Consider the following 27,133-nt stretch of genomic DNA (forward strand, 5'->3'; position numbering starts at 1 on the left):
GAAATGTTACGAAAACGCGAGTCGATTTTCATGTCCCATATGGCATGTCTCGAATCTTAATCGAAGCAATTAAACTTTTACCTCGTTCAGTTCTTCCATTGAATGAGAAGAGGAGTCATTAGTATTTACCATTCGACTCTTCTTTGTGGCTGACCGCCAGCGATGCCAATTAACGACAAAGTAGGTCATTCCAACTTTGGTTGGCCCGGTTTTTCCTTTTTCCTTCTCTTCCACTTTTTTTTTATTTTCTTCGTATGACCGTTCGAGCGGTCATTAAAATTTCTCGTCCTCAAATATCTTCGTTTGGCGCATACCGTTTTACATTCTTTTTTCAAAAGATTTTTAGATACGTACACACCACTCCTGTCCTTCTCTTTTTAACTCGTTAGCAGATTAAAGAATTTGAATAAACTGCGCCAGTTTGATAACCGACGGTTTCTTTAGATTTCTTTCAGAAAATGGATCTTAATTGCCGTATTTTTCACAAGTTTTAATATGAAAGCTCTGAGAGAAATTATGTGGCTGGAATGCGAGGGGTTTTAGACTTCTCAGACTGTGTAAGATATTTTATGGCTTAAAATTTGGAAGACTTTTGGTACTTGAAGAGTGTTTTTGAATGAAGGGATTTTGGAATATTGAAATAAATATTTATGTTTGAAGTAATATAATTTTTCAATTTTAGGATTTTTTAATTTTTGAGTTCTCGAGATTTTAAATATTTAAATTTCTAAATTCTCAAAATTCCAATTTTTCAAATTTTTAAATTCTCAAAATTCCAATTTCTCAAATTTTTAAATTCTCAAAATTCCAATTTCTCAAATTTATAAATTCTCAAAATTCCAATTTCTCAAATTTCCAAATTCTCAAATTTCCAAATTCTCAAAATTCCAATTTCTCAAATTTCCAAATTCTCAAAATTCCAAACTCAAAATTCCAATTTCTCAAATTTCCAAATTCTCAAAATTCCAAATTCTCAAAATTCCAATTTCTCAAATTTCCAAATTCTCAAAATTCCAAATTCTCAAATTTCCAATTTCTCAAAATTCCAAATTCTCAAAATTCCAATTTCTCAAATTTCCAAATTCTCAAAATTCCAATTTCTCAAATTTCCAATTACTCAAATTCCTAAATTCTCAAATTTCCAAATTCTCAAAATTCCAATTTCTCAAATTTCCAAATTCTCAAAATTCCAAACTCAAAATTCCAATTTCTCAAATATCCAAATTCTCAAAATTCCAAATTCTCAAAATTCCAAATTCTCAAAATTCCAAACTCAAAATTCCAATTTCTCAAATTTCCAAATTCTCAAAATTCCAAACTCTCAAAATTCCAATTTCTCAAATTTCCAATTTCTCAAATTTCCAAATTCTCAAAATTCCAAATTCTCAAAATTCCAATTTCTCAAATTTCCAAATTCTCAAAATTCCAAATTCTCAAATTTCCAATTTCTCAAAATTCCAAATTCTCAAAATTCCAATTTCTCAAATTTCCAAATTCTCAAAATTCCAATTTCTCAAATTTCCAATTACTCAAATTCCTAAATTCTCAAATTTCCAAATTCTCAAAATTCCAATTTCTCAAATTTCCAAATTCTCAAAATTCCAAACTCAAAATTCCAATTTCTCAAATATCCAAATTCTCAAAATTCCAAATTCTCAAAATTCCAAATTCTCAAAATTCCAAACTCAAAATTCCAATTTCTCAAATTTCCAAATTCTCAAAATTCCAAACTCTCAAAATTCCAATTTCTCAAATTTCCAATTTCTCAAATTTCCAAATTCTCAAAATTCCAAACTCTCAAAATCCCAAATTCTCAAAATTCCAAACTCTCCAAATTCCAAATTCTCAAATTTCCAAATTCTCAAAATTCCAATTTCTCAAATTCCCAATCTACCCCTAAAATCTTCTAAATTTCCACCTAAAGATACAAAATACTTAAATTTCCAAATTCTCAAGTTCCAAACTCGATATTCGAATAAAATAACCTTTCCAACACTGCAAACACATAAAAGTCATAAAAAATGGATCTTCAAACCGAAGGAGGACGTAGACATGCACGCAAAGGTTTCAAATATTTTGTTAAGCCGTGGTCACAGGGTTCGTGGAAACCCAATTCATTGACCAGAGGAATCGTTTGTGTTACTAGAATCGAGTTGGCAGTTTCTCGTTTGTTCAAAGCACCAGAGAATGACAGTACTGCTTGTGCTGTCTTGTTTCAATGGCTTCTAGTACAAATTTCGGAATCTGGGGTTCTGGAGATTTTAGTGTCTGAAAAGTTTAGAATTTTGGAGTTTCTTAGGTTCAGAATTTCAGAGTTTTGAAATTTAGTAAATTAGGAATTTGGGAGATTGAATTTTAATATTTGACAAGTTTGGAAATTTTTAAAATTGAAAATTTAGAAATTTGGTAGCTTGAAAATTTAGAAATTTGGTAGCTTGAAAATTTATATATTTGGTAACTAGGAAATTAAGAAATTTGATAGCTTGAAAATTTAGAAATTTGGTAGCTTGAAAATTTAGATATTTGGTAACTAGGAAATTTAGAAATTTGATAGCTTGAAAATTTGGAAATTTGGTAATTGGAAAATTTACAAATTTGGTAGCTTGAAAATGTGGAACTTTGATAATTTGAAAATTAAGAAATTTGATAATTGAAAATTTGTAAACATAGGAATTTTGGTGTCACCACACGTGCTACCCAATTTTCATTCCAAATTTTCACAAAAATAATAAATTACTCCAGCAAAAAAATTGTATCGTCCAAAAATTTTGTACCGTAAACCTTCCTTTGCAACCATAATTTCTCTGCAAATTCAATAAATACCCCAACTCCATCCAACTCTATCATCACTCCAACCATGATCAGTTCATTGTCACTCATGTTCAGTTCATCTTCAGTTTCATACCACAAATTATCCGAAACTTTCATTTCTATCACTCAATCTCCATTTTTAATCCGGAATTCCATTTTAATATTCCGCTCAAAATAAAACTGTTGAACGTTGTCGATTTAAAGTGATAAAACTCAGTGTCGTTGGTATTGTACGTTAATTCCGCAGGAAATTTCATTTCGTTCTGCGTGTTCGTTCTTCATGAAACTTTGATCGTGTTCTCTGTATCACGATTTCCCAGCAATCGGCTGTTTTGCAGGATAATCGTGTTGCTGGACGAAATTCATGAAATATCAGTCGGGAGTCGGCAATTTAGCGAGACAACGCGGTTGCGTTTACAAAGTACCGATGCCAACCCACGAGTTGAGCGATGACGCACTCGCAGTTCGAATATTGTCAATTTTTCTCGTATTTTTGGTACGCGTGAATTTTCAATTTAGGCGTGATAATTTACGTACGGATGTCCCACGAGTTGGCGCGTGAGCTATGACGCACTCGTGACGCACTCGCAGTTCAAATATTGTCAATTTTTCTCGTATTTTTGGTACGCGTGAATTTTCAATTTAGGCGTAATAATTTACGTACGGATGTCAACCCACGAGTTGGCGCGTGAGGACCCAAAGTAAAAGAAGCTCTATCCCCACCGTGAACACTTCCGGCGTTACATACAGGCGCATAAGAATAATAATGACAATAACAACTGCCGAATGCAATTCGCGCTATCTCGCTCACTCGAGAGACGTTTGTCGACTGTCATTTTCGCATAATTGAGTGACCGCGAGAATCAATTCCGCTGAAAATACGTGAGGCGTTTTTCTACTCTGACCAATCGGAGCCCGTGGCTCTTCAAGTCAACCGCGCGCCAACTCGTGGATTGGCATCGGTACGCAAGAGAGTCGAGTTTCTCGCTGATTTTTGCAAATGTAGATATTATTTGTTCTCTCCTTGTCGGTCGCTCGTAAACGCTCCGTTATCTTTTTGTTTCGGCAGTGCTGATAGCCCAGCTGGTGTTCACCCTCTGGGTAAGCAAAGTTGTCGGAAGAAAACGCGGGCGAAAGTTTGTCAGCAACGAGAAACAGAGAAAAAGAGACAGAGGGAAAACTGGATGCGTAAAAAAGGAAGAAGCGGAAAGATAAAAACGAAATGTTCCCAGCGAAAACGAACAAGGGGAACAGGAATGGAACACGATAAAAATGATGAAAGAGGCGGATGAATTATTCTATGTTGAGGTTACGTTTCATCTTCCCCAATTTTAATGAGCTTTCATGCGCCAACAGATTTTGTTATTACAAACTTTCGTGTGTATTGTTTTCAACGTAGCTTTAAATTTAACTTCCTCATTTTCATTGCGTTGCATTTAATTCTGTATTGTAAAATACAATTCTCTTCATTTTCCAAAATTTTTAATTATGGAGTTTGCTTAAAAATTACACGTAATAATTATAAAATGATTCATGCACATTTATTAACACAAGTTTTAATATTTATCAGACAAGCAAAATTATTCGTGTATTTATATGGTACTAATTGATGATTAATCATTAATTTAGCTGGTCGATAGAGTCATGTTAACGGAGATAAATAAATTATATTGCAATTAACTAACATGTTATCATTGCGTGTAATCATTAAACTATTTTACGGTGCAATTAATAATTGATTACAGATGTACCAAATATAATTTTCATCCGTAAATAATTTTTGAAAAACAATAATATAAAGACAATTAAACGCAAAGAGAAAAATATAACAAAAATGATATGAAGGAATTTAAACTACCGACCTACACAATCAATACACAGAATGCTTCATGATAATTTCCTGTCAACGTGAAAGCTCATTAAACGTGTTAATATAAGGTATTCTTGTAAGAGAAACTAATAAGATCAACAATACTACATAAACGTCTTAACATCACATTCGAGACTATTAAAATATTTTGTTCTTTTTCATGAATTATGTTTACCTGTTGTCCTCCCTCTCCTGTATAATAATACAGACGAACAGCAATTATTCGTCGAACGTACGAAGCAATTAACACTTTGTACAAGCAATAATCGAATATTAATCGCGAAATTTAAACAGCAATTATGTCCCGCTGAACTCTTATTATTCGACGTAGATACCTATTTCCCCGATCGAGCAGCTTCCGCTAATTAATTGGCTTTTTTAGGGAATTCGAACGGGAACGAATTCGCGGAATGCGATTTTATCGTCGATGTAGTAAACACTATCAGTTACGCGAGGCAATTTTTTCCAGGATCGCAAATGTGTGTGCTGCGGAATACGCGAGGAATCGAGGCAGATATATCGCGTTCGAGTTTTCAGAAGGATTCCCTCCGATTCGATCCTCCTTTAGTGGCAGTTTCGCGAGTAGGTTTCTTTACATTTCGTAGAAAAGTGTCGTGAGATATTTCTAAATAACGCGGAACGGCAAATCGAACGTGGTTCACGTTTCCATGCTAGTTTCTGTTCCGGATCGACGCAGTGCCGTAAATGGGATTTGTATGTGGGGCGAGACAGGTACGCTTCCATTATATTGCCGAGAAACTTTATTTGCTGTTATAGTGGATTTATAGAGAATTTAAATAGTGTTTTGGAAATTTTGAAAACTGGGAAGTTAGAAACTTAGGAATTTGGAAATTTAGGGATCAAGAAATTTTGGAATGTAGGGATTTAGGAATTAGGAATCTAGGGATTTTGGAATCTAGGGAATTAGGAATCTGAGAACTTTGGAGTCTAGAGAATTAGGGATCTGAGGACTTTGGAATCTAGGGATTTTTGGGACCTAAGAATTTTGGGATCTAGGGATTTTTGGATCTAGGGATTTTTGGATCCAGGGATTTTGGGAACTAGGGATTTCGGGTCTTAGGATCTTTGGATTTTTAGATCTAGGCATTTTGGGATCTATAAATTTGTGGATCTAGGGATTTTGAGATCTGGGGATTTTGGGACGTTGGAATTTTGGAATATAGGGATTTCTGAATCTAGGGATTTATCAATTTAGGGATTTCAAGATCTAGGTATTTTGCGGTATTAGAATTTTGGAATATAGGTAGTTCGGAATCTAGGGATTTTTGAATCTATGGATTTCTGAATCTAGGAATTTAACAATTTAGGGATTTTGCAATCTTGTAATTTTAGAATATAGGAATTTTGAGATTTATGGATTTCGGAATCTAGGGATTTCTAGATTTAGGGTTTTTGAATTTAGGGATTTCGAGATCTAGGGATTTTGGAATATAGGTAGTTCGGAATCTAGGGATTTTTGAATCTATAGATTTCTGAATCTAGGAATTTAACAATTTAGGGATTTTGCAATCTTGTAATTTTAGAATATAGGAATTTCGAGATTTAGGGATTTCGGAATCTAGGGATTTCTGAATTTAGGATTTTTGAATTTAGGGATTTCGAGATCTAGGGATTTTTGAATATAGGTAGTTCGGAATCTAGGGATTTTTGAATCTATGGATTTCTGAATCTAGGGATTTAACAATTTAGGGATTTTGCAATCTTGTAATTTTGGAATATAGGAATTTTGAGATTTAGAGATTTCGGAATCTAGGGATTTCCGAATTTAGGGTTTTTGAATTTAGGGATTTCGAGATCTAGGGATTTTGGGATTTTGGAATTTTGGGGAATTAGGTATTTGGGTGAACTGGGGATCTGACGATCTAGGCATTTTGAACTTTACGGATTTCAGGATTTGGTGATTTTATGGATCTAGAGATCGAGACAAACAGGTATGTAGGTTTTCTAGTGAATTAGGGTGACAGGAATCTAGAAATCTAGGATTCGACGAATGTAAAAATTGGCTAATTTAGTAATTTTTGAATCTGGGAATTTAAAGATGTATGAACTTAGCAATCTTGCGCCCCTAAAAGTGAAAAAAGAAAGATCAAAATTTCAAGTTCAATATCGAAAATTTCCAAGTATCTTTTGCATTGGAAGGTACATGATCTTCCCCACAGTGAAAATCCCTCGCACCCCAAAGGTGCGTACACCGAGTTCCAGGTCCAGCCCTGTCTCCGCCAGCCCGATCGAACCCGAAGAAAATCGAGATCAACCACCGTAATACCCATTTCTCCAACAGAATCCCAGCGAGAAGTTACTACACCCGTTATCCGTAAAACGTATCAAAGGAACGGTGCGCTCGTTACTCTCGCCGCTGTATGGAAATGATAATCGGTATCGTTTCCGCGAAACACGTGGTGTCAGGAATCTCCATTCTGAATAATTCATGGCGATGAAAAATCACAAGGCCGCATATTCAAAGGGGACGATCGATTTCCTTCCGATCATCGGGCTACCTCGAACTGTCCAGAAGCAACACTCGCGTCTGATCACGACACTCGAACCCTAAACCCTAACCGAGATTTGGACGTCCACACTGAAAAGCACCCGGACATTCGAAACTCGATGTTCCTCGGAGTTCACGTATTAGGGGGACTCACACAACGCACAGAGTTCGAAGGAACCGTTCGGCTGGCTTCCGGTTAAACGCCGGTCGTCCAGGGACGTCATCATGAACACTGGCTCCCTGACGACCTGACCGTCGTCGAGTTCACCTTGAACACGAACTTTCTGTCGTTCGAGGTGCGCGTCGACACCTCGAGGACACTCGGCCAGCTGGACAACTGCTCACACCAGCTGGCTCCACTGATTAGGTAGGCTAGAACGAGTAGAATGAGGCACCCACCTAGGCACCTGCCACTTGCAGAGTCGACGGAGCCGCAGCCGCTCGTCTGGTTCTCCGTCGTGGGTCTCTGGACCTCAGGGTGCGACACTCGCTCCACTTGCTGGCTGCCGGTCCACGGGTCGCTCTCGGGGTCCATGATGTTGTGGCGGGCGCCCATCGCGGTGTTGTCCTGGCTCGCGTCTTGTTGGTTCACCGGAGGCAGTGGTTTGTCCTTGTCCAGCTCCTCGTCCACCTCCAGCGACGTCTCCGTCCCGTAGAACACTAGCTTGAACTCCGCCAGGGTGTCTGTAAATGGGGACTTAGCTTTAACTTCGTTAGGGAATGTGGGGAATGCGAGTCTATCGTTCTTTGGAGTATGTGTCCATTTTTGGGGCACGAGGTGAATGCACCTTGGTGCATTTGTGAGATGCTAAGCTGTGTTTATTGTGTGATGACGAATGGGGTTTTGTGAGTGGATTTGGTTTTTTAGGGATTTCTGTTAGATGGGGGTTTGGGTAGGTATTTGGTTTGTTTTGAGACATAGGGTGCAGATTTTATTGAAACTTGGGACATGGGAATTTGGGGAATTTGGTGAATTTAGGGGTTTTTTTGGAGTTGGGTATTTGGGGATTGGGGGATTTAGGTATTTGGGTAGTTAGATATTTAGGTATTTAGGGATTTAGGGATTTGGAGATTTGAGTATTTAGGGATTTGGGGAATTGGAGATGTGGACACTTGGTAATTTGGTAATTTGGTAATTTGGTAACTTGGTAATTTGGTAATTTGGTAATTTGGTAATTTGGTAATTTGGTAATTTGGTAATTTGGGAATTTGGTAATTTGGTAATTTGGTAATTTGGGAATTTCGAAATTTGGTATTTTGGTAATTTGGGAATTTGGGAATTTGGGAATTTGGGAATTTGGTAATTTCGAAATTTGGTAATTCGGTAATTTGGTAATTTGGTAATTTGGTAACTTGGTAATTTGGTAACTTGGTAACTTGGTAATTTGGTAACTTGGTAATTTGGTAATTTGGTAATTTGGTAATTTGGTAATTTGGTAATTTGGGAATTTGGGAATTTGGGAATTTGGAAAATTAGAAAAGTGAGAAATTGGAAAATCGGGAAATTGGAAATGTTGAAAAGTGAGAAATCGAAAAATTGAAAAATTGAAAACTTGCAAACTTGAGAACTTGAAAACTTGAAAACTTGAAAACTTGAAAACTTGAAAACTTGAAAACTTGAAAACTTGAAAACTTGAAAACTTGAAAACTTGAAAACTCGAAAACTCGAAAACTTGAAAACTCGAAAACTTGAAAATTTAAAAACTTAAAAAAATGTTTATACTTGAAATTTCTATTGACTCACAGTCTACTAATCTTGAAGATTCCCCTTCAAATGGGCACATACCTTCATCTTTACATTTTCATCCAATTTTTCGAGAACGATACATTCGCATATGAAAACTATCTTCTTCCAGAAAATAAAGCCTGACTCACATCTACACATTCCCAGTTACAATGAACAAGATAAAACTGTCTTCAAAAACAATCATTAAAAAATATTCGAACAAACGTTTCTTTTCCACTGTGTAAGAGTAAATATTATTGCTATATCAGAGCAAATACTTGCTTCGTAAATATTTTCATACGAGCCATGTGCACATGTGAACCAGGCTGAGGATGCATACATCGAGATATACAAAGGTACTTGATACTAATAAATACAAAATACATATGTGAGCATGCCGAAACGTAAAAATTGGAGAAGTTTCAAAGCATCTCAAAATTAAAATATGGAGGATACATAAATATATTCACCTGTGTGTTTATACTGTAGAAATAATAATCGTAGAAATATTCCTGGTTGCGAGCATCAAAATGCTGACATGAATTCATTTAAGATTAACATTGTATTAACCGTAATAATATTGCATTAAACTGGGACAAAGATTGCCAAGAAGAAAGGTAATGGTTCGCGAAATATAAGAACGTTAATTAAAAATTAATTTTCCCCCTGAAAAGAATATTAATTTTAACCTCCTTTTGTACAGCAATCATAAACAGATGTAACTTTTTAACGCTTCGTCGCATACGAGAATAAATAGATTTTTAATTTTAATTATACTTGAAATAAGCTAGGTGGAAAATCATTAATCACGCGCTGGTAGGTTCGTAATCATTTATCTGTACGTTATATACAGGGTGTCTCTAAAGTACCCCAATCTTTAAACTACCCCAAGTAGGTCTAAAGTACCACGATCGGTATAAGTGATTAAACGGTAAATATGGAAAAATGTTTCAGACAAAAGTTGTAGTACATCAAGGGACGTAGGTGGCAACAATTTGACCTTGGATCTGAAGGTCACGTGAACGTCAGTTTCTTAAATAGAACCCCCAGTTATTGCATATTGTAGCCCGACGTTTTCAAAACCTATGTTTTTTGTGCAAGTCATTACCAAGATACGAAGCTTCGAAGTTGACATATCGTCGACATTCACATTACCCAAGGTGCACCGCGCGAGGGTTGCACGATCAGATTTACGCCACTTATGTGTCAACTTTGAAGCTTCGTATCTTGGGAATGACTCGCACAAAAAACAAACATAGGTTTTGAAAACGTTGAGGCTACAATATGCAATAAATGGGGGTTCTATTTAACAAACTGAAGACTGACCTTCAAACGAACAAGGTCAAATTGTTGCCACCAACCCCTTGATAACTACAACTTTTGTCCGAAACATTTTTCCGTGTTTAAAGCTGTTTAAATATAAGGGTGGAGGTGTATTTGTGTTTCATTTGTCTATCATGATGAAAAGCACTCGGGAAAACGATAAATTATCGGACACGTTTTACAGCGATTCGCAGGAAACGGTTGAGTAATAATGATCGAAAGAGTCCGATAGTTAGGCGAGATTAAAAGCATTACGAGAAGAAATGAAAGTCGGATGAGAACTATCGGCGCTGCGAAATGATTTTAATTAAAATTTTCATTTCGCGTTCTTTATCGAACGTTCAAACGTAGATTGGAATGGCTGATAACCGAAATAACAACCGATATATCGGTTTACTTTACCGGAATCGCGTGTGTAGTGGAAAATTATTTTGACCGGTCGATCAAGGGCTACGGAACGTTTTCGTCAAATTAATTAGCTTTGAGTTGATAAAATATTCGTTCGTTAATCGCGTTTCCATCAATATTCGTATTTAGCTGCCACGACATATTACGCGCAAATTAAAAAAAAATGACACCACTCTCGACGCTTTGCTGCGCGGAAAAATATTAATTGAAATATGCGCAGGTGAACTTCAAAGGATCGTTTTTATAATCTTTCCCGGAAATTTTGCCAATTTTTAAATTTTTCCATTTTTTGCGAATTTAATAAATAAATATTTCGAACTCTTTTTATGTGTTCAAGTGGTTAGGGTATATAATTATGATTAAATAATTATTAATTATTAGTTATAATAAGTATAAAATGTAACTAGGTTAAAATTTAAAATACAAAATATAATTATATTTAATAAATTGCAAATTTATGAAATGTAATTAGATAATTATAACACTAGTTAATTATAGCTGTGTATTTAACATAGATAATTATTTATTAATTACAATTAGATGCTCATCAAATGCAACAAGATAATTAGTAATTAATCACAGATCAAATATAACTGGACAGGCAACAATAATTAAAATTTCAGCAAGTGTGATGAGAGATTTATCGAGGGTGATTAAATATTTATCAAAAGTTATCAGATACGTATCAGGTGTAATTAGATAATGATTAAGGGTAATTCGGTATTGATCAAGTGTAATTACATATACGACGTATTTAGATTAACAAGATTAACTAGATATAACTAGGTATTTTTGAGGTACGTGAACAATATCTCTAGAAAATTTTTCAGTGCAATTTTAGCTGATTTTAGTATAAAAATTTGATAGGACATTTTATAAAAAAAGTGAAAAATATGAAATTGATCTTTTGAAGCTTGATTACTAGAACGACAGGATTCAGTAAAGTTATTGGATGAAAAGAAAAATTAATTCTTGAATGGTGGAATTAATTGTCATGAGGTTGTTTCATTTATAAGGGATTGAATCTAATATAATTTTATAATAAAATTTTTGAAAAACAAAAAGATTATTATTTATCTAAATGATATTAATAAAATTTCCTTAAGTGACTAATAAATTTTATTAATTGATTAATGTGACTAATAAAATTGTATTAATTTCATTAATAAAATTTAAATTCAGATAAAGTTTTATTCTAGTAATTTTTTGTGGAGAGTTATTAAATGCAGTAAAATTTGATTACTATTTAATATAAAATGAGGGGTATACAAATTATTTATAGTGACTGCAAATAATTAGTGCAGGTTGAAAATTTAAAGCTTGATATCTCTAGATATTCAAATGGCTGAAATTTTTAATTACTGAACTTCTGAAATTTGAAATATGGATTGAAGATATAACGATATGGAAATAAAAACATAGAACTGTGAAAATTTGAAATACGAAAATCTGGAATATGGAAATTGGAAATACGAAAATTTAAAAATATAAAAATGTGGAAATATGAAAATATCAAAATATAAGAATTCAAAAATATAACAATGTGGAAATGTAAAACCATAAGTATGTGAAAATTTAATAACATAAAAATGTAGAAATTTGCAAACATAAAAATGTAAAAATTAAAGACCATAAAAATGTGAAAAATTGAAACCGTAAAAATGCATAAACGTACGAAATTCAAAACATTTAAAATAGCATCCAAATTGAGAAATTGCGAAATTGGAAAATTAAAAAATTGTCAATGAAAATTGGAAAATTGAGAGGTCAAGAACTTGGAAATTTTTAAATTGAAAATGACACTTTAGAAGTTTGAAAATAAAAAAATTCTCCACATATTAAACCTAACTACAGTTCTTAAATCTCTGACAACGAGTGAAGCTCTTGATACAAAATATTCGTAAGATGGTCGTTTATCATTCTTATTAATTCTCCTTATCGCTCACATTTATCTCTATTTCCTCCTTCATTCTTCAGAATCAGTATCGTGACGCTTTATTAATTTCCCGACATTAAACGAAATTTATGTATGCTCTTCGCACCTCCGTTCCGCTGTCAACGTGTCTCTAAGACTACGCCCCAAGACACGTACACAAATCGAGACTGCACGAGCCACTTCCCGTACGAAACATACTTGTTCGCATGAATGAACGTAAACGTCGCACACGCACGCAGCCATATATTTACATACGTTACACACACGTGAACGTGTAAGGATAATGCAAAGTGCACTCGAGACGCGTGAAATGGAAACACCCATCTGTCGTTACATAGTGGCGACATTACGAAGACAGTTTCTGATCTGAATCTCGATGATGTACTATCTCGAATAGAGTTTTCTGTGTACATGTATCGAAAGTGCAAATGCGATTGACAGTTATAGGTCCGATAAGCAAACTCGATTCTAGACGAATATGATTTCAACTTTGAATGGTGGGTCATTTGTGAACTGGATCTCTGATTTCGAGGAAAAACACGGTTTTTGCAGTATGAGAGGGAAATTTTGGAGGTTTCGAAGGGTAGGAAATTGCAAAATTTGGAGTTTGGGTATCTTTCAATTTTTCAAATTTTTCAAATTTTCAATTATTCAATTATTCAATTATTCAATTTTTCAATGTTTCAATTCTTCAATTATTCAATTATTCAATTTTTCAATTTTTCAATTTTTCAATTTTTCAATTTTTCAATTTTTCAATTTTTCAATTTTTCAATTCTTCAATTTTTCAATTTTTCAATTTTTCAATTTCTCAATATTTAAATTCTTCAATTCTTAACTTTTTTAATTTCTCAATTTCTCAATTTCTCAATTTCTCAATTTCTCAATTTCTCAATTTCTCAATTTCTCAATTTCCCAATTTTTCAATTTCTCAACTTCTCAATTTTTCAATTTCTCAATTCTCAAAGTACTCAAGTACTCAATTTCTCAATTATGCAATTATTCAATTATTCAATTTCCCAATTTCTCAATTTCTCAATTTCTCAATTACTCAATTTCTCAATTTCTCAATTTCTCAATTTCTCAATTTCTCAATTTCTCAATTTCCCAATTTTTCAATTTCTCAACTTCTCAATTTTTCAATTTCTCAATTCTCAAAGTACTCAAGTACTCAATTTCTCAATTATGCAATTATTCAATTATTCAATTTCCCAATTTCTCAATTTTTCAATTTCTCAATTACTCAATTTCTCAATTTCTCAATTTCTCAATTTCTCAATTCCTCAATTTCTCAATTCTTCAAGTACTCAAGTACTCAATTTCGCAATTTCTCAATTATTCAATTTACCAATTTTCCAATTTCCCATTTTTCCAATCTCTAATCTTCCAATTTTTCAATTGAACAATTCTTCAATCATTCAATTATTCAATTACTCAATTATTCAATTATGCATTTATTTAATTATACAACTATGTAATTATTCAATTCTTCAGTTTTTCAATTTCTCAATTTCTCAATTTTTCAATTTTTCAATTCTTCAAGTACTCAAGTACTCAATTTCTCAATTTCTCAGTTATGCAATTATTCAATTTACCAATTTTCCAATTGCTCATTTTTCCAATCTCCAATCTTCCAATTTTTCAATTGAACAATTTTTCAATTATGCATTTATTCAATTATACAACTGTGTAATTATTCAATTATTCAATTATTCAATTAGCCTATTATTCAATTATCCAAAGATGCAATTATTCAAAGCTTCAGTTATTCACAGCTTCAATTATTCAAAGATTCAATTATTCAATTCTTCAATTTTTAAAAAAAATTGAAAAAATACTTTAACCACAGTATCAGCGTTCCTCAATTTTAATTTCACAATAATCATTCAAATTGCAAGTAAAAATAAATTATAAATAAAAATATATACCCTAATATTTTAATTCTAGGTATAAAAGATTCCCAAATAACAGTAAATGTTTCATCGAAAGTTACGCGGATAGGAAAATGTTTTATGTCTATTTTCGGATTTTATATTCTCGATGATTTTACTATAACGTGTTCACTCGGTTTTTTATCTTCTTGTTTATGTTAAGTAATCGTAAATTCTAGCAGCGCCGGCGGTAATAAAATAGACGTTAAAGTTGCGCCTGTTACTTGAAGATGTAAGGTGGGTTGTAAAATAGGTATACACCCGTGCATCACAACGCCCGCGGATATTATACACAGTACGGAGGGAAATAACTCGTTCTGGTTATTGTTATTGCTCGTAAAACATCGACAAGACACGAAACGATTATCGTTCAAGTGGTGCAAGTTTGATAGATGATACCGTGTAAATATTATACCCGTCAAAACAGATTTTTGCATCTCGGATAAAATTTTGATAGTGCTCTTACCGTGGAAATGTATCGTCTATATCGTAAACACATGAACATAAATATTTATATTATAAAATGAAAATTATGTAACTGTTTAGATATTTTATACAAAATTACTATGGTATAAAATTATGAAATAAATAGATCGAAGATCACCCATGCAGACCGTTATTTAACTTTTCTTATTACTAAAGTTAAATGAAATTCTGGTCTTTGACGAAATTTTCAAACTTCTTCAAATTTATCAGGAAGAAGTTTCAGTGGTAGTGAAAAGGCGGATTTTTAATATGACCCGATACTCCCTCTGATAAAAAAATAAAATTCGAAACTTAATTAGCCTTTAGAGGCTATCGTGATTGAAACTACATCCTGCGACAATTACTTGCAATTAATTACTGTCGATTATAATTTTATATATTTTTTACTCGATATTATTGAACGCGGACATAACTTCTTTCGACCGAATTGGCTATATGGTAATTTCACGTATAGAAATTCTATTTACGGCAATATAAGGCGATGTAATTCCATGAATATGGTTTCTACTCTTGGCGATATAACGAGTTGTAACTTCACGTATAGGAATAATATACGTGGCGATATAACGCACTGTAATTCTACGCGTGGTGATATAACTTATCATAAGTAGTAATATATCGAGTGGCGATATAACGAGTGACAATTCCACGCGTAGCAATTTTTACACGTGGCGATATAGCGCGTGACAAATCCACGTATAGGAATTTTTACGCTTGGTGATATAACGCGTGATAACGCATGGCAATATAACACGTGGCAATATAACCCGTGGCAATATAACGCGTGGCAATATAACGAATGGAAAATCCACGTATAGGAATTTTTACGCTTGGCGATATAACGCGTGGCAATATAACACGTGGCAATATAACCCGTGGCAATATAACGCGTGGCAATATAACGAATGGAAAATCCACGTATAGGAATTTTTACGCTTGGCGATATAAAGCGTGGCAATATAACGCGTGGAAAATCCACGTATAGGAATTTTAACGTGTGGTGATATAATGCGTGGAAAATTCACGTATAGAAATTTTTGCGTGTGGCAATATAACGCGTGGAAAATCCACGCATAGGAATTTTGACGCGTGGCGATATAACGTATGGAATATTCACGTATAGGAATTTTAACATGTAGCGATATAACGCGTGAAAAATCCACGTATAGAAATTTTTGCGTGCGGCGATATAACGCGTGGAAAATCCACGTACAGAAATTTTTGCGTGTGGCAATATAACGCGTGGAAAATCCACGCATAGGAATTTTGACGCGCGGCGATATAACGCGTAGAATATCCATGTATAGGAATTTTTACGTGCGGCGATATAACGCGTGGAAAATCCACGTATAGAAATTTTTGCGTGTGGCAATATAACGCGTGGAAAATCCACGCATAGGAATTTTGACGCGCGGCGATATAACGCGTAGAATATCCATGTATAGGAATTTTTACGTGCGGCGATATAAAGCGTGGCAATATAACGCGTGGAAAATCCACGTATAGGAATTTTAACGTGTGGTGATATAATGCGTGGAAAATTCACGTATAGAAATTTTTGCGTGTGGCAATATAACGCGTGGAAAATCCACGCATAGGAATTTTGACGCGTGGCGATATAACGTATGGAATATTCACGTATAGGAATTTTAACATGTAGCGATATAACGCGTGAAAAATCCACGTATAGAAATTTTTGCGTGCGGCGATATAACGCGTGGAAAATCCACGTACAGAAATTTTTGCGTGTGGCAATATAACGCGTGGAAAATCCACGCATAGGAATTTTGACGCGCGGCGATATAACGCGTAGAATATCCATGTATAGGAATTTTTACGTGCGGCGATATAACGCGTGGAAAATCCACGTATAGAAATTTTTGCGTGTGGCAATATAACGCGTGGAAAATCCACGCATAGGAATTTTGACGCGCGGCGATATAACGCGTAGAATATCCATGTATAGGAATTTTTACGTGCGGCGATATAACGCGTGGAATATCCACGTATAGGAATTTTGTGTTGCGACGATATAACGCGTGGAAAATCCACGCATAGGAATTTTGACGTGCGGCGATATAACGCGTAGAAAATCCACGCATAGGAATTTTGACGCGCGGCGATATAACGCGTGGAAAATCCACGTATAGGAATTTCCGTATTTAAAAATTTTAGAATATTTTTCTTTAAATTAAAAAATGATGAAAGCACTTACTTCAATAATTTCTAAATTCCTAATTTTGAAAATTAACAAATATATACAATCATCATAGTACAACATTTATTTGCCTTCTATTCAGTTCAGAACAAAAAAATCTCGCAATGAAATTTCATAAGCGAATATCATTTTCTTTAACAGCTTGAGGGGTGAAGGAATAAAGATTACGTGTTAAAATATGCATAAACATTTCGGATGAGTAATTAATTTCTAATAAGCGTGATTCTAACATCTAATAATGCTTGTACGTTATACTTGTACTGCTTAGAACACACTTCTACTGAACACACATTACCATGCACATAAGCGAGTCACGTAGGGCCAACATTACCTGCAGCAAAGCCATTGGAACTTTTGATTAAATAAGGTGGCTTGCGTACACCTACCTTAACGAGCTTTCCTTATGGTTATGGTGTTTTTAAAGAAACTAGACTCTGATTATTACACTGGGGAACTTTTGTGCGAACAATTATTGGCTTTGTAAAAAAAGTGCATGCGGTTCGTGTTTCATTGGCAATAATGTGTTAACGTGATGTTACAAGCAATTAAAAAGAAAAATCGCTGAAAAGATTAGTAATCAGTATGCATTCGATCAATGTCATTTTTGTTTTAGTAAATGAAATGAGACTAAATGAAATGAAATGGACATGTGGGACACATGTGAGATTTTCATATATACTCTTAAGGTAGAGAGTGTAGAAATAATATAAAATTGTTTAAAAAATACTTCTTCAGGGCAACAAGCAAATGCATAATCGAGAATATGTAAAATCAGTAACTATTATAATTAAGTGCAATTAAGGTAAGCTGGATCGTTTTCATGTGGTCACTGAATCCCTTTCAACGAAAAAACCAAAGATCTGCAAAGAGCCGCATATCGCCACGAAACATCCAACGATCCAGCCTGCCAAATAACAAAAGCCCCAAAGGGCAGGTGAAAAATAAACACCAAATTGACTCCTGACACGTGGATGCATCTCTACAGTAAAAAAATCCATCGAGAAGCCGTAACGTGCGTCCATGGACCCTGCGTCTTCACAACCATGCAGGTCCAAAACTACGTTCTCAAACGCTGCAAATCCACGCGAGTTAAATACCCTTGTCCAGATGCTTGGAATCGAACTGTTCGTCCTGGAGCAAATCCAGACCCTTGGCCCTGGTCGCGTGTTGTTGTCCAGCTCCGCGAACGCCGGCGTAGACTGGGTACAGCGGGTAGAGTTGCTGGACTTTGGGGTATTGCTGGAAGATGGCCGGGACGTTGTCGATGGCTGATTTAGCTGGGGGTTCCAGTAGGATGAGACCCCTCTGAAGGCTGGAAGCTGTCACCACGTCGACGATCCTCTGTCTGCTGGTCACCCTGGTGGTCTGAACGGTGGTGGGGTTGGTCTGGGTGGTTGTGACGATCGGATTTGGTGTGCTCCTCCCGCGGGGTCTGGATGTGATCAGACGAACCTCCCCGGCAGCGTTAGGTCCCCTCATGGCTGTCAGACCTCGCAACGTCTGAACGGTCGGCTTTGGCGTCGGTTTGTTCGCCGACTTGCTTTTGTGCTGCCCTCGAGACTTGCCCTTGCGCTGCGACTGGATCTGGGCGTTCACCACGTACGGGGGACTTAGGCTGCCGGACTTTTCGGACTTGTGCTGCGTCTGCTTGCTTTTGGACGACAGGGAATTCTGCGCTTTCGAGAAGGCTGTCTCTCGAGGTTTTACGAAGGGGCGGCGGGGGATGTTCATGCTGGCTGGGCTGTATAACGCGTACTCCGTGCGGTCGGGTAATGTTGAGGTCCCGTAGAATATTAGCGCCCATTCGTGCAGAGTGGCGCGACCTGATCCGACGTTCGTCAGGGCAGCAGGAAATTTCAGAGCAGAGTTTCAGCAATGGTTATTAGACTAATGGGGGGATTTGGTGTGTTGCGTGTGTTTGAACGATGTTGTCAATTGCTGTCTTGCCGAAGTACCTTCAAGTTTGGGTTTGGTGTTTAGGTTGAGCGTGTGATGTACTACAGTTATTATACAGGGTGTGCAGGGTTGGGGTATCCGGCTTTTTTTGGCGTGATCTTATGGAAAAAATGTTTGAAAGGAGTGTCATTTAATCTAGAATTTATAATTGTCAATAATTTTTCTAGATAAGTAGAGGGTATCATTTTTATTGTTGGTACTATGTGTTGGGTTGCTTTTAGTTGGGATTAGTAGCTTCAAAATTTGGAGATTTAGGTATTCTGGAACGTAGTTATTACAAATTTGCAAGTTTCCAAATTTTTTAACTTTTTAGTTTCTAAATAAAGAAATTTTAAATTTTGTAATTTTTAAATCACCAAATTTTCAAGTTTGGATATTGTCAGATTTCTAAATAGTTGATATGGTAAGTTGTCAAGTTGTCAAGTTGTTCAGTTATCGAGTTGTTCAGTTATCGATTTGTTCAGTTATCAAGTTGTCCAGTTATCAAGTTGTCCAGTTATCAAGTCGTCCAGTTATCAAGTCGTCCACTTATCAAGTCGTTCAGTTATCAAGTCGTCCAGTTATCTAGTTATCCAGTTATCGAATCGTCCAGTTATCAAGTCGTCCACTTATCAAGTCGTTCAGTTATCAAGTCGTCCAGTTATCTAGTTGTCCAGTTATCGAGTCGTTCAGTTATCAAGTCGTCCAGCTATCAAGTTGTCCAGTTATCAAGTCGTCCAGTTATCAAGTCATCCAGTTATCAAGTTGTCCATTTATCAAGTCGTCCAGTTATCAAGTTGTCAAGTTGTCAACTTATTAAATTCTCAAGTAATCAAATAGTCAAGTAATAAAGTTGTCAAACATTTTTCCACAAGATTACTCCACTTGCCACAAAAATGGTGGATACCCTTAGACTGTACACCCCGTATATGTACAGTGACTATAATTTACCTGGAAACGTGTAAATACCTTGAAAGACATGAATGACAAGGAGAAGTATTTCAGACAAAAATTATAATAGGGTGCATAGGTGGCACATATGGTGCCTTTACTTATTTTTTTAATTTCATTGTCAAATACTTGATTATATAATAAATAAAATATTAATGAATGGCGCAATAAATGATATTTCTTTCTTGTAGACTTCATCTTTATGATACCTAAATGAATGGCTCATGTTATTACGAATTCTTAGTTGTGTTATATTTAGACAAAGGTTATTTAACCGGCATAGTCGGTTCGGTAGATATAGTGCGGTCGTAAATTGTTGAAATTTCAAAGAACATGAAATACAGGAAACAAAATTGGAATTTATGATGACTGAATTTAAAAAATATGATGACTGAATTTAAAAAATTTAGAAATTCGAAAGTGAAAAGTACCTAAAATTTCGAAATTTCAAAATCCTAAAATCTCAATATTTCAGAGCTCTAAAATTTAAAAGCCTTGAAATCCCAAAATCTCAACATTCAAAACTCAAAAATCCCAACACTTTCAAATCCCCAAAGGTAAAAAATTCCAAACTTCCACAATCCCAAAATATCAAAGCTGCAACCTCCAAAATCTCAAAATTCAAAACTCAAAAATTCCACCACCTCAAAATCCCCAAAAACAAAAGTTTCCAAATTCCACAATCCCAAAACACCAAACTCCCAAAATCCCAATGCTTCAAAATTCAACACCAAACACAGTAATTCACATGCCAATTTACGACCCCGCTATATCCCCCAAATCAACAACCAGCAACCAATTTCCCGAAAACAAAATATCTCCGACTCTTGAAACCTTTCAAATCTTGAAATCTTACCCTCGAAATCTCTTTCGAAAATCATGTAACGACCCCCGAAACACGTTGTACCGATCAGAATAACGATTTTCCAGCAGATGCCCCTATCACAATATTGTCCTTCGACAACGCCAACGACACGAAGCGGATTTCGCAGCGATGTACAGGGAGAATCAACGTAAACACGGTCCGTAATGGTTTCAATGGCTGTACTTGGAATGTAACCTGTATATTACGCGGCATAATAGGGCTAGGTTCTATCCTGTCGGCTGGATAACCTCGCTTACAACCGTGTATATAGCTGTACAAGACCAGGTTAACTCGAACTTTATGCACATATCGGCTTTAACGGGTTGCCAGCTTCGAGTGCTCCTCACCACCCTCTGCAAGGTCAACTTCCCTTAGCGGTTTCGCAAGATCCGTTATGTTGCCAGACACCATCGCGGGGGAACACGTTTCGGATATGGAATTATGCCCTTGGGAGATGATGCAGCGGCTTACGTGCTCCCATGTGTGCATGCTTTACGAGAATTCCCTTTATGTCCTCCGAGATCAAGCGATTAGATACCATCTGTCCGTTACTCATCTAGGTGTTACAATCTATGGGATCACGCCGATTAACGGGAAACTAGATGCCAATTCTGTGGCAAACTTTGATTCTATCCGATTCCAAAGCTAATTTCTCCTGATTGCCTCTGTTATACTCATGATGTGATTGATATGTGGAGCTGACTCGGAAGGTCTAAATTGTTGAACATTTTATAGGTTGCATTGACAAGTACATATAAACTATTTGCCTATTTTATACTTGTGATGTGATTGATTGATATGTGGAACTGGCGGACTCTAACTAGATGCCAATTCTGTGGCAAACTTTGATTCTACTCTACAAGCTAATTTCTCCTGATAATTTGCCTATTTTATACTCATGATGTGATTGATATGTGGAGCTGACTCTGAAGGTCTAAATAGTTGAACATTTTGTAGGTTGCATTGACAAGTACATATAAACTATTTGCCTATTTTATACTTGTGATGTGATTGATTGATATGTGGAACTGGCTGACTCTAACTAAATGCCTATTCTGTGGCAAACATTGATTCTACTCTACAAGCTAATTTCTCCTGACAGTTTGCCTATTTTATACTCATGATGTGATTGATATGTGGAGCTGACTCTGAAGGTCTAACTTGTTGAACATTTTATAGGTTGCATTGTCAAGTACATATAAACTATTTGCCTATTTTATACTTGTGATGTGATTGATTGATATGTGGAACTGGCGGACTCTAACTAGATGCCAATTCTGTGACAAACTTTGATTCTACTCTAGAAGCTAATCTCCTGACAATTTGTCTATTTTATACTCATGATGTGATTGATATGTGGAGCTGACTCTGAAGGTCTAACTTGTTGAACATTTTATATGTTGCATTGTCAAGTACATATAAACTATTTGCCTATTTTATACTTGTGATGTGATTGATTGATATGTGGAACTGGCTGACTAACTGAAGGTCTGAATTGTTGGAGATTATAGGTTGCATTGTTAAGTAAAAGTAAACTATTTTTTTTTTAGAAGAATTTCAATATGACACATTGCTCAACCACTGTCATATGTTTTATATTATGAAATAACAGTAGGTGCTGATAGGACTATGTTGACTTAATTCTGATGTGATTTTAGCTTAACTGGGTCATGTACTCTCTGTAGAAAAATCTGATCATCAGTACTATTTACAGTTACAACTATTTCCATTGATTGGTATGTACTCTAGTCAAATTTGAGTACTCAGAGAAATTCATGTGAACATATGAATATTCACAGAATGGTAAATTCTGTTCATTGATTGAATCATACAGATCTGACAGAAATCTTCAAGTCTAAAATGAATCATAAGGTCAATAAATGATTACATGAATAAAAGTACATGAATGAGTACAAGGTTATTATTTCAAGGTCATATGACTACCATAAACCATCGAAAATATGTACAATGCAAATTGCAGTAATAAAAATGCCAAATTAATGAAAAGTAAACGTTGCAAAGTAGCAGAGAACTGGCGACAATGAAATGATACAGCAAGAGCAGGAAACACCTGTCTGAAGTTGTTTCCGCACACCTGAAGTGCCGCACACTTTCGTCAAATAGCAGTGAAACTCGAGTGTTAATAACAGCAGTGTAGGGTAAATTTTTCCCGGAAGAATGTCCTCACTACGACAAATTACGTTTGCTAAAGCTTTGCAACTCTTGATACCTGTACAAACTGTTTCGTTGTATCATGATACTTTAACGATGATGAAGATGACGCTGTACAAACATTTGCATCTAGAATACACCTGAAGCATGGAAGACGTCAGAACTTGCCGTGCATGAACACAGCAGGAACAGATGCGCCATTTTAAAGACAAATTGTGCGTAATGAAGTTTACACAGCTGTTAGCATTAATGAATCCGAGGGAGCAACCTGGAGGCGTCTTAATATTTGCGCAAGCCCATTTTCTTTCACCGAACGTGTGCAAATTAATTTTCTGGGAGATTATCAGAGGTGTGAAAGTATACCGTTAATTAGTACGTGAGAACGTAGCAAATTGTAATTTGTCTGAGGTTTCTTGAGTCCATTCATGTGCAGTACATTATTTGTCAGAGACAATCTTACTTTCTCATTATATTTTACTTATTTTAAATTTTTATTATTAGTAAAATATTTATTAAAACGAAGTTGAATATATAAAATCAAGAGGATCTTTATTGTATATGGCTGTTTACATACATGGTCAATCACATACGTGGCTATCTACGTATGGAACCAGTTACATATCTATATGAACGGTTATATGGTTCATCACATACATGGTAATCTATATGTATAATCACATATGTGATTATATGTAGACATATGATTCACATGTGTATAAGATTGGTCACATATATGATTCCCACATACGTGATCCTTCACATATGTATATACATATCTGGTCACATATATGATTATCTACATATGTGATCACATATATGATTATACGTAGACATATCATTCACATAAGTATATGATTGGTCACATATATGATTCCCACATACGTGATCCTTCACATATGTATATATATATCTGGTCACATATATGATTATCTACATATGTGATCACACATATGATTATACGTAGACATATCATTCACATAAGTATATGATTGGTCACATATATGGTTTCCACATACGTGATCCTTCACATATGTATACATATCTGGTCACATATATGATTATCTACATATGTGATCAAACATATGATTATACGTAGACATATTATTCACATAAGTATATGATTGGTCACGTATATGATTCCCACATACGTGATCCTGCACATATGTATATACATATCTGGTCACATATATGATTATCTACATATGTGATTAAACATATGATTATACGTAGACATATCATTCACATAAGTATATGATTGGTCACATATATGATTCCCACATACGTGATCATCCACATATGTATACATATCTGGTTACATACATGACTATTCACATACATGATCACATATATGATCATTCACATATGTACATGTCTAGCCACATATATGATTATCCATATGACTATCGACATATGTGTACGACACACACATGATCACATATATAACCATTCACATATATGTACACATGACGAGTCACGAATACACTTATCCACATATGTGGTCGACCTCACATGTGCGTGATCTGTTACATATCTGGTTATTCACATATATGACTGTCCACATATGTACATAATCATATAGATTATATGTACCAGTCACATATGACTGGTCACATATGGTCACAAATGGTTAGCCACATATATGACCGTCCACATATGTGACAACACATATGGTTACTCACATATATGACTATCCACATATGTACATGGTCAGCCACATATAATAATGGGTGAAATGACCCGTTCGATATCGTTATTAATCCACATGGACCCAAAGGGACAGATAACCCGACTGAAATATAAAATATGCAGTAATGGCCTCGTCTCGCGAGAGGCAAGGAATTGCAATTTAATGTTTCACAGAATTGCACAGTTCGACGGACAATTTGTGAGAGATATTTTTTGATATAAAAAGAAGTTGATAAAGTACCCGATAGGAATGAAGTCTCATTCAAGCCATCTGGAAATATCCTAGGCGATGAAAGAGAGGAATAAAAAGAAGCATACAATGGACTTACCTTGGTATCGACCCTCATTGTGGATTTCAAGCTTCCACGTGCCGTGTGGCCTTTCTCCCCAAGTGTGAACCGACATAAATGGCCATTGATTGAAACCAGCCTTCGAGACGTCGTGTGGCCTTTTTGCGAGGAGGACGCTCTTCGTGCCTTGCGGAGATGTTAGCTGGATCTGAAGATCCCCTCTTCGAGAGGCCATCAGGGATACCTTTGCCTATCGCAAATACAGATTTTCTAGATACGCAATTTTCAATCTTCCACGTTTTATTAAAAATAATCATCACTATTAAATTAATTGTAATTTTACATTAATAGCTGCAGGCAATTAGTTAGAATGAGGCCGCATAAAAATATGATCGCTGATACTAAATTGACTGCGATATTTTAACAGTTATTAATTAAACCGCTATTTACGTGAGTGACACAAGTACTTACCTGCACGTGCTCGAGAAAATTAACACCGCTACACTCCTTGACGTGTAATTCCAGAGTTAACTGGCTCTTTGGTGGTATTGGCCTGCGATATATACGAAATTTAGGTCAGCAAAGTGTAGCGCGAAATTTCATTTCAGATTTAAATATTTCAGATTATTTTAATTATTTCAGATGTTTTCATTATTCGAGTTTATGATTTCTAAATCTGTATTTATTTTTAAATCAGTTGCAAGGGATTTATTATAAATTGTTGACATTTCAAAAAGGTTAATTATCTGAAATTCTTTGCAATATTAAAATTATCGCAATTTCTGTTCATTATCATAAAATTTTATTAACCGAAATTAATTTGCTCAGAAACTAAAATTGCTCAATATTAAAGAACGTAATTAACATAAAAATTTTAATACTGAAATATCGAAGAAAAGATTCTGCCTTTTCATGAGTCAACGTTGGAAATAATGGTAGATCATATTGCATCGTCATTTCCGATTCAATTCACGAAAACCCGAGATTCCGAAGTCGTATTCAGTGTTCGGTGACTTTGTAATTCACGAACCTACTTAAGAATCGAGGAAATAAAACGATCTTTTGTGCTCGATAATGGAGTTCTAAAAAAAGGCAAACGAACCTGCCCATATGTGGTGCTGACACTTCACATTTGTGTTGTTCTGGCACCGTTCGCCATTTTCTGGCCAAACGAACCATGGCAGCTGCATCCATCAAACCATAGCCGAAACTGTGACTCACTGCAAACAAATATTCGATGGACTTTTTGAGTGCTGGTACAAAAATGTATCTTTACAATTTTTTTATTAGGACGTAAGGTTGTTATGATTTTATATACTCATGTGATGTAACATTTTATTTATAGCTTCATTAAAGTGGTTTATGACAAACGTAAACATTAGAGAAGATACATAATAGTTTCAATGAATTAGAAAAAAAAATATTCACTAGACTTATTAACTTATAATGTGTACTTTATTTGCGATTAAAAATGAAATTAAAAAACAAAGAAATAGAGACAAAATTAGTACACACCTTGATTTATTACCATGATGAAAATCAAAATTTCAAGGAGAAACTTTAGCAAATTATGTAACTTGTAATAAGACACTTATGGGGCGGTCATTTAACTGGCTTGGTGCCTTCAGCGTTAACGTAGCACATTTTATTTCTGTAGCTTCATTAGAGGGGTTTATGACTTCTACAGTTATGAATTCTATAGTTTCATTATATTAGAGAAAAAATATTAAATACTCACTAAACTTACTATCCTATAATGAGTACTTAATTTGAAATTAAAAGTGAAGTTAAAAAATAAACAAACAGAGAGAAACTATAAATTACTACACACCTTGATATACTACCTTGATGAAAATCAAGATTACAAGGAAAAAATTTTAACAAACTATATAACTTGTAATAAGACACTTATGGGGCGGTCATTTAACTGGCTTGGTGCCTTCAGCGTTAATGTAGCACATTTTATTTTTGTCGCTTCATTAGAGGGGTTTATGACTTCTACAGTTATGAATTCTA

At 35.1% G+C, this 27,133-nt stretch overlaps 1 protein-coding gene across 5 annotated transcripts in view; it reads right to left on the reverse strand.

The window, feature by feature from the left end:
• The window catches only part of LOC100876010 (furin-like protease 1), a 394,431-nt gene that overhangs the window by 36,050 nt on the left and 331,248 nt on the right, over nt 1–27,133 (reverse strand). For 4 of the 5 annotated variants that reach the window (XM_076534810.1, XM_076534809.1, XM_076534808.1 and 1 more), the window contains 5 exons: nt 26,220–26,337; nt 25,589–25,670; nt 25,157–25,367; nt 18,316–19,041; nt 7,590–7,874 (listed from right to left, as the gene is read on the reverse strand). In XM_076534810.1, coding sequence (XP_076390925.1) covers nt 7,590–7,874; nt 18,316–19,041; nt 25,157–25,367; nt 25,589–25,670; nt 26,220–26,337 — 1,422 coding nt within the window. The remainder of the gene's footprint in view (nt 1–7,589; nt 7,875–18,315; nt 19,042–25,156; nt 25,368–25,588; nt 25,671–26,219; nt 26,338–27,133) is intronic. The other variant, XM_076534811.1, reaches the window with a different exon arrangement.

This window comes from Megachile rotundata, chromosome 8 (assembly GCF_050947335.1).
Source record: "Megachile rotundata isolate GNS110a chromosome 8, iyMegRotu1, whole genome shotgun sequence".
Lineage (NCBI taxonomy): Eukaryota > Metazoa > Arthropoda > Insecta > Hymenoptera > Megachilidae > Megachile > Megachile rotundata.